General features: G+C 59.4%; 2 protein-coding genes across 4 annotated transcripts in view; both read right to left on the reverse strand.

The window, feature by feature from the left end:
* Nucleotides 1-289: 289 nt before the first annotated feature.
* LOC117017762 (carbonic anhydrase 15-like) lies at nt 290-3,818 on the reverse strand. The gene is made up of 7 exons (XM_033098343.1): nt 3,467-3,818; nt 2,411-2,581; nt 1,649-1,809; nt 1,461-1,553; nt 895-961; nt 633-796; nt 290-541 (listed from the first exon to the last, which is right to left on the reverse strand). The coding sequence occupies exons 1-7, from the start codon at nt 3,531-3,533 to the stop codon at nt 317-319; spliced, it is 948 nt and encodes a 315-aa protein (XP_032954234.1). The 5' UTR covers nt 3,534-3,818; the 3' UTR covers nt 290-316.
* Nucleotides 3,819-5,932: 2,114 nt separating this feature from the next.
* DGCR2 (DiGeorge syndrome critical region gene 2) overlaps nt 5,933-13,883 on the reverse strand; it is a 78,620-nt gene continuing 70,669 nt past the window's right edge. For 2 of the 3 annotated variants that reach the window (XM_033097212.1, XM_033097211.1), the window contains 3 exons: nt 10,380-10,532; nt 9,178-9,414; nt 5,933-7,758 (listed from right to left, as the gene is read on the reverse strand). In XM_033097212.1, coding sequence (XP_032953103.1) covers nt 7,502-7,758; nt 9,178-9,414; nt 10,380-10,532 — 647 coding nt within the window. In that variant the 3' untranslated portion in view covers nt 5,933-7,501. The remainder of the gene's footprint in view (nt 7,759-9,177; nt 9,415-10,379; nt 10,533-13,883) is intronic. The other variant, XM_033097213.1, reaches the window with a different exon arrangement.

The raw sequence follows: 13,883 nt of genomic DNA on the forward strand, positions 1-13,883 counted from the left end.
TGTGGCGTTTCTAGAACCTGCTGGCTTTTCTTCTTCCATCTGACCAGGGGATTCAGACATAAAGTTTAGGTTTGTGGTGGGGGCACCTTCTTCCTCTGAGCGGGATCTGAGGGCTCTGGAGGGGGCTCTGGGACTGGCTGTGGTGGGGTAGGTGAGGGTTGCTCAGGGAGCTCCCTACTGCATAGATAGGCACACTTGAAGCCTCTGTGGGGTTAAGGCAGTGGTCCCAGCACCCCCCACACACACACAACCAGCCACACGAGACCAAGGTCACTCTGTGCGTCGTTTATTGTGGAAACGGGTCTGAGTCTGGATCCTAGGGGCCCTGCCCAAGCAACAGGCTGAGCTCCAGGCCCAGCAGAGCCCCCACAGCGAGGGCCTGGGGACAGGCAGTGGGCGGGGCTGTGGCTCGGATGGAAGCTCCGCAGGAGGCCCAGACCCTGCGTCCTCCAAGAGGCTGCTGTGGACGGAAGTTCTTGGTGAGCGGCACGAGGCGCCTGCCCGGTTGCCCAGTCTGGAGCACAGTCTGGAACTGGGCCACCTGAGGGTACGGGACAGAGATGGGTCAAGAAGTGGACAGGGTGTGGGAGGGAGGAGGGCAGCTCGGCCTGGGGGAGGGGTGGCAGCCCCACCTGCGCGCGCCCGATGGGTACCGCATCCTCGAAGACAGTCCAGAGCACCGCGGGCTCGCAGCCGGGCGTGGTCACCGACCCAGAGTAGCGGTAGTAGCGCGAGAGGCCGGAGGGGCCGGGCAGCAGTGAGGCCAGCGGAAAGGTCGCTAGAGGCACCGAGACCCCTGGTAGGGGAAGGAAGCAGGATTGGAACCAGCCTCCTTGGGCCCAGACTCCTCGGCCCCCAACCACTCCCAGCTTGGTGCGACCTACAGCTGCTCACCACGTATAGACACGTTCTTCAGGCTGGACACAAGGGCAGAGAAATTGGCGTTGTCAGAGTCCTGCTCCTAGGAGGGGCTCCAAGTGAGAGGGACTTTGAAGGGGGAGTCTCCAAAGGGGTGTAGCGGAGACTCTAAGTGGGAAGAGGGTCACCCCCACTGACCCTGCAGATCCATCACTTCCTACTGGCCCCCTCCTCCCACAGAAACTTTAAATCTTATAAACCCTGGAGACCCTCTCACCCCCTCCCCACCAGTCCACAGGCTCACCCTGCCCCCTCTGTAGGCCCCCATGGACTCTTCTTTTGTTTTTTTTTAATTGGGTAACTGTGTTTTTTCCAGGACCCATCAGCTCCAAGTCAAGTCGTTGTCCTTCAATCTAGCTGCAGGGGGTGCAGCCCACCATCCCATGCGGGAATTGAACCGACAACCTTGTTACGAGCACACACTCTAACCAACTGAGCCATCCGGCTGTGCCCCCCACCATGGACCCCTTTTCTGAGAAGCCCACAGAATCACACAGACCCATCCTTCCTCCCTGCCAGGAATCACGTGGCCCCTCCCTCACCGCCAACAGCACGGCCAGCACAGCCAGCCCATCGGGGTGATGTAGCGCCTCTCCCATACTCTGGTATCGTGTGTTCATGTGGACAACGTGCATCTGCAGAGGCACAGACCAGGGGAGGTACTGCCTCCACTGTGCTCCCCTGGCTTTCATGGGGCACTCCCACCACCCCACTGCATGCCCAAGCCCACCTCCATGGGGCAGCGCTGCCTGTCCAGGCTGTGCTCAGAGCCCGCTTGCCCAGGGCTCCCCCAGTGGAAATGCAGCTGCAGTGCACGGTAGGCAGGCAGTGGCAGCCCGGCACCCCGCATCTCCAGGCGGCTCTGTGGGCCATTGTCCACACGGAGTAGCACTGAGGGTAAGGGAGCACATTCACCCTCTCTGTTTCCCCCCACCTACCCGTCCTGTGCCGTTAGGGTCCCCCTCAGATCAGTCTGCTCCCTGTCAGGGTCTCCCTGGAAAGAGGACACACTTAGTGTCCAGGCCCCTCTGCTGGCCAGCAGGGTGGGACTCCACAGACTACAGTGGAAACTCCCACCCTGCATGGAGTCCTGACCCACCACAGCTGTATGTGACTGTGGGGGGCTGGGACTACTTCTGGGGCATCTTGGTGCCTGACTCCTGGTTCTCAGGGACAATGACTGATTGCTATTGGTAGGGGGTCCTGACCTCTGTTGGGAGATGTGTTGGACGATGTGTGTGGAGGTTCCTGTGTCATTTGTGGAGATATTGATTCCTGTGTGTGTGTGGGGAGGGGTTCCCATCCTTGTGTAGAGGTACTTAACCCATTATGTGGTTCCTGACCTCTGTGTGGGGCTCCTTGACCCATGTATGGAGTCTCATCTCCTGTATGGGGTCCTGATCCCTGTGTGTGTGTGTGTGGGGGGAGAGCCCACTCCCAGCAGAGGGTTCCTACTCCTGTCTGTGGGGGTTCCTGACCCCAGGGTGCTGACCTGTATGGCCATCATTCTCCAGGGTCCATGGGCCTGGAGGTGCTGAGTTGTAGCCTTGGAAGATGAAGGATCCAAGGGTGGGGTCCCGCTGGACCAGCTGAAGGTCAATGTTGATGGGGGACTGGGCTGGACCTCCACAGGCAGGGGACAGCTCCTTCCAGTGGGCGGGGCCTGAGGGCACAAGATGTGGGTCTGTAGGGGGTTAGGGAGGCAACTTGGGGGTACATCGAGGAAGGTGGCCCCTCCTCCCTCCACCCCCCACATATCCCGAGAATAGCCCAGTTCTACTCCCAACATGGACAGGTCACAACTGCCACCCTCCCCAACCTGGCCTGGCCACAATGTTTGCAACAGTCTCACACAGGCAGGTGCCACCTGACAGTCACCTGCAGGCAGACTGCCCCACAGGGAACAAGAGTGGAAAGTTCTACTGGTACGTGGGCACATCCCCATACTTGAGAACTCCACCTCCTGCTCACATGTGGGCTGGCCACACGCCAGGCTTACAGGCCCCGCTGAGAAGAGCAGCTTGGCCCCCAGGAGGACTGGAGATCACAACAGCCATGGACATGGATGCACACCAAGAGGGACAGTCACATGCATGCTGCCTGGTGCCTGGTCACTGTGGCCTAGGACTATGTACAGAAACCCACAGAAACCACAGAAGCACAAGTCAGACTGCCTTTTGGTCATGTCTGCACCAGACTGTCTAGTGGCCACAGGATACAGACCAATCCCAGAGCTTCCCACAACACTCTGAACTCACCACACTTTGGGTCCTGGGAGTCATAGCACCAGGTGCCTGCAGGACAGTGGGCAGGGGACTGAGCTGAGGGACGGCCATCCGGACCGCCTCCCAGTTCCTTCCCAGCCAGGGTCCAAGAATGGAAGCCCATGGTTTTGGTCAGGGGTGGGCGGGCTGTGCAGACCATGCTCTCCTGTGGCCCCAACCTCAGTATCTCCTCCCCCAAAGAAACTCCCCAGTATCACTCCCCAGGGAAAGATGGGGTAGGGGGTATGGGGAGGGGAAAGCAGTGGCAGAGTCTTGGTGCTCACCCTCTGAGTCTGCAGCCACCACCAGCCTCACGGTGAGGAAGGCGAGTGTGAAGCCAGGTGACAGCATGGTGTGTCTGGGGACTGCCCCTGGGCCAGGGGGGAATGGCGTGGCTAGGAAGGAAGGGCTGGAAACTGTGGAGGCCAGTGCTGCGAGGCTGCTATATACTTGTTAGTGGGGTGGGCTAGAGGCGTGGCTACACTCTTGGGCTCTGGGAAATAATGGTAGGAGGGGCGGTGCCCAGGCAGGGCCACCAGCAGGGAAGAGGGAGTTCTGGGCTCAGCAGGCTCTGATCCCAGGGCTGTGTGCCAGCAACATCTCCGGAATTTCCTGGAGTAAAACGCTTTACATGGATCTTCTAATTAATCCTTCCTGGAAGGGAAGCTATAAAGATGTCCATTTACAGATGAGGAAACAGCGGCTGGGGACCAGGTGTGACATGCCAAGGCCACCAGCAAGGATGGAAATTCAAGGGGGAAGGCCCCTTGGATCTCAGTGCCCTTGACTTGAGGAACTGGGGTGGGTAGGGCATAGGAGGGGGGTCTTTCCCCTCCTCTGCGGGCGTGGGACCCCACCAAGACAACACATCCTCCTACAGGCGCCCCCTGCTGACCGTGTGAGATGGAGCCCTGCTTCTGGCCCCTTTGGGTCTCACCCCAAGGGGTCTCGGGGAAGTGCAGCCCCACCCCCTTCCCTCAGCCCAGGTGGGGACTCGGTTTCTTCAGCAGCTCCGGAGCAGGTCCCAGGCGGGAGCCAAGCCTCATTTCCCTCCCCTGAAAAGTGGGGCTCTGATTTCTCTGCCTCTCAGTGTGGCCGCCAGGAGAGAAGGCGACACTATCTGGAAAGAGCTCTGCACCAGTGCGGGTGTGAGCCCTGGCAGGTTGAGTGCGTGGAGTTGGGGGATACCCCTGGCACTAGCACCTCTTTACAGTCTCCAAAGGGCTGGGCTTTTCCCACATTGGGGAAGGGGGGCGACCCTACCCAGCCCCAGGGCACTGTCCGTGGTGCTGACGACACCCAGGGTGCACAGGGACAGCCCGCCGCCCTGCCGTTGTGTTCAGGAATGAGGGGCCGCCTCCTCGCAGCTCTCATCCCTGCCAAAGGAACCACTGGGACCTTTCCTGACCCTGAGCCTTCCTTCACCCAACTGGAGCACTCTGGCCAGAAGGCTGGATTAGGAAGGCAAGCAGGAAGACCCACCAAGGCTGAGTCCCTGGGGTGTCCTCTTATCTTCAAATCACCTACCTGGAAATTAAAGGAACCACTGAACGAGAACAGAAGGGACAGAGGGGTCTCCAGAGCCCAAGCTTGCCCCTGGCTTCCACAGATGGCCTAACTCCCGCCCACCCCTCTCCTCACCCGTACCTCAGCCCCAACTTGGCTGGAGCCTCCCAGCCCAGCCTGGGTCACACCAAAGTCAGACCAAGTCTCGTCCAGAACACAAATTTATTTGGCATTTGGATGAAATGGTTCTCACAGCATCTTAAGGATTAGTGCCAACCCAACCAAAAATAAACCCAAACTAAAAACCCTTAGTGAAAGGAAAACATAAAAAACAGGCATTGAGACAATGTACAGATTCAACTCCCACCTCCACCAGGAAGGTCAGCTCCTGGGGAGGAGGCCCCGCCCAAGAGCTTGGCCTATCCCTCCGGGGCTCAGTGTACGTGGGGCCGGGGGCAGGCCTCTCACAGGAGCACAGTCAGATTTTACAGAAGGTGGCGACTGGATGGGAGGCTGAGGACAGCCGGGCAGACCCAGCTTACCCTCGCTCCTATCACAGCCGCCCTCCAGCAGAGCTCAGCTCCCGAGGCACCAACTCCTAGAGACACGGTGGGCAGCAAGCAGCCTTCTGCCCAACTAAAGGATGCCAGTGGGCTGTAGAGCCTTGGACAGAACCGGCCAGGCCAGAAACAGGCCCCTCTGTAGCCCCATAGTCTGCCTGCCTCAGGTCACCCTCTCCTCAGTGCCTCCTGCAGCCTGCCCTTCAGACCCCGTCTAGTGCCAGGCTCTCTGCTCTGTGCACACGGTTCTGAGGCCTAGGCCAGACACACTGGGGTGGGGAGGGACCCTGAGCTAGGGGGGCCAGACCCTGTGGGGCTGTTGCGGCGGTCATTCCAGAGCAGGCCCACTCAGGTTCCTTCCCCTTCGGAACAAGGCCTGTGACTGCTGCTCTGGAACTCGGCTGCTCTGCGCCCAGCACATGCTGGAGGTGTCACACGCTTCCTGCGTTGTCTTTAGCAGTCAGCGTGGGGCTCATATGCCCGGGACACCATTCTCAAACAAGTATCAGCCCTTTGGCAAAGGGGAACTCCTGCGGGCTGAGCCAGGGACAGGCAGTTCAGTGATAAAACTCACACCTGCAGCCAGCTCTGTGGAGCAACTCAGGAATCTCATTCCGTACTGGAAGAATGACACGTGCTTCTAAACACCGTGGCAGCCAGGGCTCGGTCGCTGGGCGGCAGAGTGTGAGAAAACGCCCAGAACTGGACTGTGCCACCAAGGTCTGTCACCACAAAGCAGCACGGGGGGCCCACCTTCACGTCAGCCCTCCCCCTGCTGTATGCTGGTCTGGAAAGGCTGCAAGGGGGACCAGGAGCAGGGCTCCGCACTCTCAGGTAAGGGGCAGAGGCGCAGACCCCGACATGCCTCAGTGCCACCCAAGAGGCCATGGCCAGCACAGGAAAGCGAGGCACGAGTTCCCAGGTACTGCCACCACCTGCAAACACTTGGACACATATGTACACACACACAGACACACACACGCACACAAAAAAAGATCCAGACATTCAACGTAGAAAAGATATGGATGTGCTGAAAATCGCACAGAACCCGCAATCTCCAAACCTCAGAAATGCTAAGAGCCCCGTGTCAGGAGATAAGACCACTGCCCAGGTACAGGCAACAGGCTCCCCCGTCCAAAGGCCCTCGGGCAGGGAACCCAGCATCCTGTGCAGCCGAGGACAGGAAGGTGGCATGCAGCCACCGGGCACTCGGTGCTAGTGGTGGCGGTGGCGTGCAAGAAGTGGACTTCTAGGAGATGGACACAGCCCAGGATGTTAATTTCAGCCACCCCTCCCCCCAAAGAAACAACCCTTTATGGCACAAACAAGGTGGGGGTGTGGGCAGGCCAGGTCTGAGGGCAAAATCAACAGGAGGGGGGCTCCAGAGGGTAACAGATAGGAGCCAGCTTAGCCCTCAAGCCCCAGCGGAGGGTCCAGGGCCAGGACACCCATGCATGGCTAAGGACCTCAAACCCACTCCAGAGCTGCCTCCTGGAAGAGCCATGCACAGCAATGCTGGGGAGAAATCCGACAGGGTGGGGCCAGGGCCTGCTGGCACAGAACTGGGCTTCGCAGAGCCCAGGTGGAAAGACAGTGAAGAGTTCAACCTCCTTCCAAGCTCTCCTTCTCAGGGCCTTGGGCACCAGAGCCCCAGGCCTGCTCCCAGCCCGGGGCAGGGTCACCCGCGATGTTCACAGCTGGCCCTGTGGGGGATGACCCCCAGAGTAAGCACTGTTGCAACCTCCAGACCCACTGCCCAGACAATCCTAACAGTCCACAAGTACCCCGGCACCTGGAAGTGCCCTCCTGAACAGTGGGCAGTGAGGTGCGCCGTGGCAGCCAGGGCTCGGTCGCTGGGCGGCAGACTCCTCTGGACGGCGTGCTGCAGCGAGCAAGCCCACCAAGGTCAGGGATGATTTGGTCCCCACCCAGGCCCCCAGTGCCTGCTTTGTTCCCTACTTCTAAAATGTGTGGTTTGAATAATCTTTGTTATTCTTCTGTCATTTAAAAAGAAAAAGACAGCGACCCAGAGCTATGCATGTTTTTGAAGCCCTCAAGAGACTCGGTGCAGTTGCTCGCTCCCTCAGGAGTGTGGTGCAGTCTCTACACACATGTGCACACCTTCGCGGGGTGTGCGGCAGTGCAGCTGGGTCCAAGCTCACGCAGGAGCCCTTCAAGTCTCCATGGGGATCAAAGTTTTCTTGACAACAAACAGGTGCTCCCTGCCCCTCAGGGCCATGGGCTGGGCATCCTCTACACCACGGTACTGAGGGAACTGCGGCTGTGGCGGCCATCCCCTGGCAGCGCCTCTGTGGCTGCGGCGCTCCCGCTCTGAGTGGGGTCAGGGGGCACGAGCAGGGCGCTACTGCTGTCAGCTGAGTCTTCCAGGTCTGCCAGGGAGGCCCCCGTGGTGGGCAGAGGCTGCTCCAGGCGCCGGGGCGATGCACCTTCACTGTCCCCATCCCCAGGGGTTGGCGGGCCAGTCTCTGCTGGCTCACAGGCATCGTCGTCTGCAGAAGGAGACAGGGGAGTCAGCAGGGCAGTAGGCCTGGCATGGGGACAGAACCCGGGGGCACTCTTTGTGCCTGAATGTTCCCACCACTGCTGGGCCTCTGCCGTGCTCACCCCTCACCCTCACCATGGTGGCGGGCTGCTGTGGCGCAAGGGGCAGGGGGACAGCCATGAACAAGCCCTGGTGTGTTGTGGGGTGAGACATGCTCTGACAGCAGAACAAAGGGAACGGGGGAGGGGGGGAGGGAACTCTCAGACTCAGTGGGGGTCAAAGCAGGGCTCCCATGGTGTCAGGCAGTTATTGGGCTGTGGGGGCAGGTGGAACAGTTTTCACAGCCCCAGACCAGGAGCTGCAGCTGAGATAAGGGGATGAGAACATGAGCGCACAGGAAATGGGGCCAGAGCAGGTAGCCCTGCCAACTGCGCAGGGGTCTGCAGAGTTCTGGTCTGACAGAGGCTCTGTGGCAGCCCTGTCCTTCCGTGTCCCTGTTCCTTATCACCACAGTCTCCTCCTTTCAGCTCAGGGCACGGGGCCCAGTATGTCCCCCTCCCCTGGCCTATTTCCCACGGTCCCAGCAGTCCTGCCTTCCTCCCCGGGACGATCTGCTCCTCTGCAGCCTGGTTTATGGAGGCGCCAGGCCCCACAGCCCCACAGCAGCAACCCTGGCAGGAAGCTCATTCTACCCTGGCCCTCTTGACAGCAGATGGTGACAATCTGTCCCGAGGGCCAGGGTCAAATCCCAATCTCTCCTGCCCACACAGACCACACAGGACTGGTATGAGATGACCAAATGAACAGACAGACCAAGCGTCATCACGCCATCCTGCTGCACTATGTGGGCACGTAAGGAGCCAGCCGTCTCGGGGAGGGGCACTGCCTGCGATGTATGGCAGGGGTGTGTGTGTGTGTGTTACAGGGCGCAACACAGAGTGGAAAGGGGGAGACACCTGCACTGCACACCAGGGACAGGGACAAGCCAGGCAACGGGTGAGGCACCTGCAATTTCTTTGCTGCACAGCCCTGGGAGGAACAGACTCAATAAATCAGCCCAGCATCACAGAACCCATGTCACAAAGCTGCCTTAGGACACGAGGGAATGTCACGATGGCATCTTTTCAGCTTACCACACATACACACACAGCTGGCTCGGGGCCAGCCCTGTCCCGACTGTCAGCGCCCACTTCCCCAGCTTTCCACAGAGCTTGGCTAACCATTGCCAGCAGTCACTTGCAGGTGCAACCCTGAAAAGTCTGCCCATCTACAGGTGGCAGTTGCATACTAAAGGGAAAACCAGAGAACAGAAGGCTGGGAAGATGTGGGGTTCACAGCCCTGTGCACTGGGGGGCCCCCTGGGCCTCTGGCCCCACAGGCAGGGTGGTTGGGGACAGGCTGCTCCCTCTCCCTGTGGGGGAAGCACCTGTAGGGTCGTAGAACACGCTGTCGGGGTTGATGGAGGCCTCATAGGGCGGCGGCGGGTCATCGGGCTGGTCGATGTCTGGGTACTTGTAGGCAGTGTAGGGGGGCGGAGGGTCATGGAAATGGAAAGTCCCGCCTTCTCCATCGTCAGAAAGGTGCAGCGGCGTGAGGCCCGTGCCAAAGCCGTCCGGGCCGTAGTCAAAGCCGGGGATCCTCCGGCCGAGGTTGAAGTGGTGCACTGGGCAATCAGAGTGAGAAACTAGCAACAGCGCCGTGTTACTCGCAGACACCGTGCTCAGCTCCTGAGCGCCGCCCCCCGCCCGGCCCAGGGCGCCGGACTTTCCAACTCTCAGCTGTGCCCAGCTGCTCACCTGTCAGCCACATCAGCTGCCCACAGGAGAGACCTGGAACGCACTCAGGCCCCCTCCGTCAGTCCACCCTGCCCCTCACCCACATACAACCACGACAGCCTGCTACTTCTGCTGCCAGCTCTCGCCACATCCCTCCAGCTCTAACGTGTTTCTGGGTGTCTAACCCACGAGTGCCTTGGAGTTCTGCCCACCCTGCAGCTCAGTGAAAATTGAGGAGGGTCTTGGGAAGAACCATGCTGGCCCACAGTGACGGGGGGGCCTTCAGACCTGACCTGGGCTTCCTGGGAGGCACCGAGGCTGCTACCCAAAGCCAGCGCAGCCCCTCAGCGTTCTTCCTATCTTGATTCTGAATCCTCCCCCGCCTGCTTGCACCTGTCCCGTCTAGCACCCCATGGGACGGGGAGTCCTGACTTGCTCACTGAGATGGGTGACTTCAGAAGCTCTACCGGGGGCATGCACCGCTGCAGGCAAACTGGGCTGAGGATGAGCCACTCTCTCAAGGCTGCCTAGGGGCCACGGGCATCTGCTGCTCCTTTTCCTGGCAGGAGGCCCAGGGTCAGCTGGCACTGCTGGTGTACCCTCCCTCCACATGCCCGTGGTCTGATTTCTGGTCCCTCGGAAAGCTCCTCCAGTGCCCCACGTGTGTGCTCAGCCCAGGAGCAGGTGGGTGGATGGGGCAGGGGCGCTCGGGAGCCATGCTGGGCACATGCCTGGGCACACACCCTCCATCATGTCCTCCCCTTCCTGCTTCCCGTGTCCCCACTGCCCCTGGAGGCACACCCCGGGGCCAGCCTGCATTGTGGCCATTGTAGGCAGGGCCTGGAGCACTCACGGTTTGCTCCAATCAGGGACTCGATGCGCTCCCGGCGCCTTTGGCGCAGCCGGTGGACCATGAAAAGCAGCAGGGACAAGATGAGGAAGGAGGAGATGCAACTAACGATCAGACGCATCCCACTGGCCATGGAGTCGAACAGGCTGTTCCCATCTGTTCGTGGAGAAGGAAGGAAACCCGCCGCCCTCAGAAAAGGAGGCCTTGACCTAGACGCTTGTGCTGAGAAGGCCGTGGCCTTCGACCACTGTACAACTATGCGGACAAGGCGACCCGCTTCCCAACTCTATCTGAGGATAGACGACAGAAACGAAACAGCTCAAAATCAAGAACGCTGTGATAACACCACAGGAGAGATGCAGAGCAAGGGCCAGGAAAAATCTTTTAATATGATATGGGCGATGCACTCCTCCACCTGCTTCAGACATCATGGGGGCCCCATCTTCCTGGTCAGAGGCCACCTGGCCTCCCCCTGGATCATCTGTGCTGGGTGACTCGGCACCTTCCTTCAAGAGCTGCGGGTGTCAGATGCCTGCTGTGTGAAAGGGCCCAGAACTGCCAATGAGCAAGGAAGCTGTCTTCTTCCAGGATTGGCATTTCTGAGAGCAAGCAAGAGCCATACTCTGTAGGCCCAGGGAGGCGCAGCGACCCCTGCAGAGGCCATGCACCCTCCTTCTCAACAAGCCATTTCTGAGTGTCCAGGAGACAAACTGAGAACGTGTCAACGTCTCTGTCCTCACTGGGCTTCCACGCATGTGAGAGTAACGTCATACATGATTCTAAATTACGTGAAGTGCCCCAATACAACGGAGTAGGGTAAAAGGATCAAAGGTGAAGAGCACACATGTTCTGTGAGGCGGCGGCAGGGAAGGCCTTCCCAAGGAGGATACAGGGAGGAACGGAGGGGAGGGGACCAGTGCACGGCTCGGTCGGGGCTGGGTCTCCATGTTTTATTCTCATGTGACAGGAAACCACTGGGGGGTATAGAGGGGGGAGTGACAGCTCCTGAGGGGTCTGGCTCGGGAAGCACCACACAGAAGATGGGCTGCAGGAGCATGGGAGTGTCAGAGAAGACAGTGAGCAGGTGCCTGCAGTACCCAGGGGAGGAAATGACAGAAGCCTGGACTGGGGGTAGTGACAAAGCTCAGAAATGACAGCAGGATCCATTCTGCACTTGCATTTACATGCTTCACTGATGCGCCAGGAGTGGCTGCAGTGTGCAGCAACAGCTGAGGAAGGACGCTCAGGTCAGGGCCTGATCTTACAAATGAGACTCAACCATAGCTGTGAATGAGCCTATCTCCTCAATCTTTAAATCATGGCAGAGAAAACACCCCTCCTGGTCTGAAAGCAGGCCTGGGCACACACGGGAAGGTGAGTACTCACACACACACGCTGACCTTCACTGCATGGCACGGAGCACCAGGCCCCAGAAGCACCTCACCGATGCCACAGCCTGGCCACACCTCTGCTGGTGAGTGTGGGGGTGAGGCGCCATGGCGCTGCCTGTTCTGCTCGCCCAGAACACCGTCTCCGTCAGTCTTCCTTGGAGGCCCCTATGCTGCCGTCCTCCCACCCATCCCTACTGCTGGGGTGGGAGCCCCTGGAAGCCACAGCAGGAGCTTGACAAAAGGTACCCAACAGGACTGTGCCTCTGGCGCCACCCTGATTTCTCACCACAACCCTCCAAGGGAGGAGGAATGTCCCTCTACAGAGGGTACTAAGGCTCAGCAGAGCCATGTGACTGGCCCCGGTTCAGACCTAGGCTCCATCAGGGCACTTCCAGAACCCTCCTCAGCACCCAGCAGTGCTCACCTGTGGAGGCTGGGGTCACCTGGAGCCCCACAGGTAATCGGGAGGAGGAGGAGGATGTGGCCTCCGCTGGGGCCTCAGAGTCCATTTACAGCCCCCGTCCTCCCCTTGCCTGTAAGCGGCTGTCCTAATTCTTGACCTCCCCACACCCCACTTCTGCCAACCATCTCTTGGTGGGGAGCCCAGGGGGTATCATATCATGTGCCTAGCATTGCCAAGGGCTCGACTTTGGCACGCATATCTTGAGGGACCGGGAGGAGGGACACACAGGAGCAAGTCCTCATACTGGGCTGACCCTGACATGCTGGTGACCTGCTCATCCTGCTCATCGCTACCCTGGGCCAGTCTCCACCCCAGTGGGGCGGGGCAGGCTGAACCCGCATCCCTGCTGTTGGCCAACTCCGTGATGGAGGCCCCGGTGTTCCACAGCAGCTTCAGCACAGGGCTGGAGCCTGGCCTGCACCCAGTATCTCGGGGCAGAGGCAGTGGGGGCTGGGGGCTGGGGGCCCAGGGAGCAGCTCTGCGGGCGGCGCTGGCTTCACCTCCTAAGTCCCGGCCAAAGCTACCCTTCTGCCGAAGATCACGGGCCGTGGCCAGAGGGCGCTCTGTCATGGGCCCCTCCACTCCAACCACACAGCATAGAATCAGGCACCGTGACCAGTCCGCTGGACCCTAGACCAGGGTTCTCATCCAGGCTGAGTCTGTACCGCCCACGGGACATCTGGCAATGTCTGGGGGCACTTTTGTGGGGTGGTAGTGCTACTATGGAGGTGCTACTGTCATCTGGTGGACAGAGGCCAGGGGTGCTGCTAAACACCCTGCTGCGCACAAGACAGCCCCTGGGACAGTGTCTGGCCCAAAATGTTGACACCCCGCTCTGACACACACACTGGGGCTTCTCAGGTGCTCACCACAGGGCTGCTGAGGGATGACGCTCGTGGGACGAGCTGTGAAGAAAGGGAACTTGTATTGGCCGAGTGCCTATGATGCGACAGGCATTTCCAGGTGCTCAAACGTCGATGAGATGGACCACTTGCACCAAGTCACAAAACCAGGACGTTGTCCTGGGAATACCTCCCTCCACATACTGAGGGTAGAGGCAGGGGTAGGAGGATCCTGCAGCCCTTGGAAGCAGGAGGACTTTGCATGGGCGGGAGGGCCAAGGGCTGTCAATTCCCACCTCTGCAACAGCCACATGGGCAGTTCCCAAACTACCAGCCCTAGACACTTCACGGTCAACATGGTTTCCGTATGTGAGAAGCCAGGCTCCTAGGGCCCTCCTGCCATTCCTACTGGCCCAGCCTGCTCTGTGGCAATGCAGATGGCCAGAGCTCACTCTTTCTTTCCACCCACTCAGCCAGAAAACTCCCCTCAAAGCTGCATGTATTGCTGACAATTGAGAAGCAAACATGTGGAAAGGATACATCCTCTCACCAATTAGCTGTTACTCTTCCAATTTCAAGGGAACATTTCGTCCCTGTCCATAGGAGGAAATCCGTCAGCCAAGGGGGCTGCCGATATGTCTGTTAATTGCTGCCCAGCTCAGAGATGCCAGGTTGGCATCTAAAGTAGCAGCCCTTTGCAATAACTAACTCTTAACTAGTTCTAAAAGAAACCCAAGGACATGGTCAATAGCCCTGACCATCCCTCCAGAGTAGTCCTAGAACCAAGCCACCAACAATCAGACACAAAGAG

The sequence above is a fragment of the Rhinolophus ferrumequinum genome, chromosome 25 (genome assembly GCF_004115265.2).
Source record: "Rhinolophus ferrumequinum isolate MPI-CBG mRhiFer1 chromosome 25, mRhiFer1_v1.p, whole genome shotgun sequence".
NCBI lineage: Eukaryota > Metazoa > Chordata > Mammalia > Chiroptera > Rhinolophidae > Rhinolophus > Rhinolophus ferrumequinum.

Coding starts and splice junctions, on each gene's coding strand:
- LOC117017762 (XM_033098343.1), bottom strand. CDS start 3,533: ATGCTGTCACCTGGCTTCACACTCGCCTTCCTCACCGTGAGGCTGGTG. Junction 962..1,460: donor TGCTGGCCGTGCTGTTGGCG/GTGAGGGAGGGG, acceptor AGCCCCTCCTAG/GAGCAGGACTCTGACAACGC. Junction 797..894: donor GAAGAACGTGTCTATACGTG/GTGAGCAGCTGT, acceptor TTCCCCTACCAG/GGGTCTCGGTGCCTCTAGCG.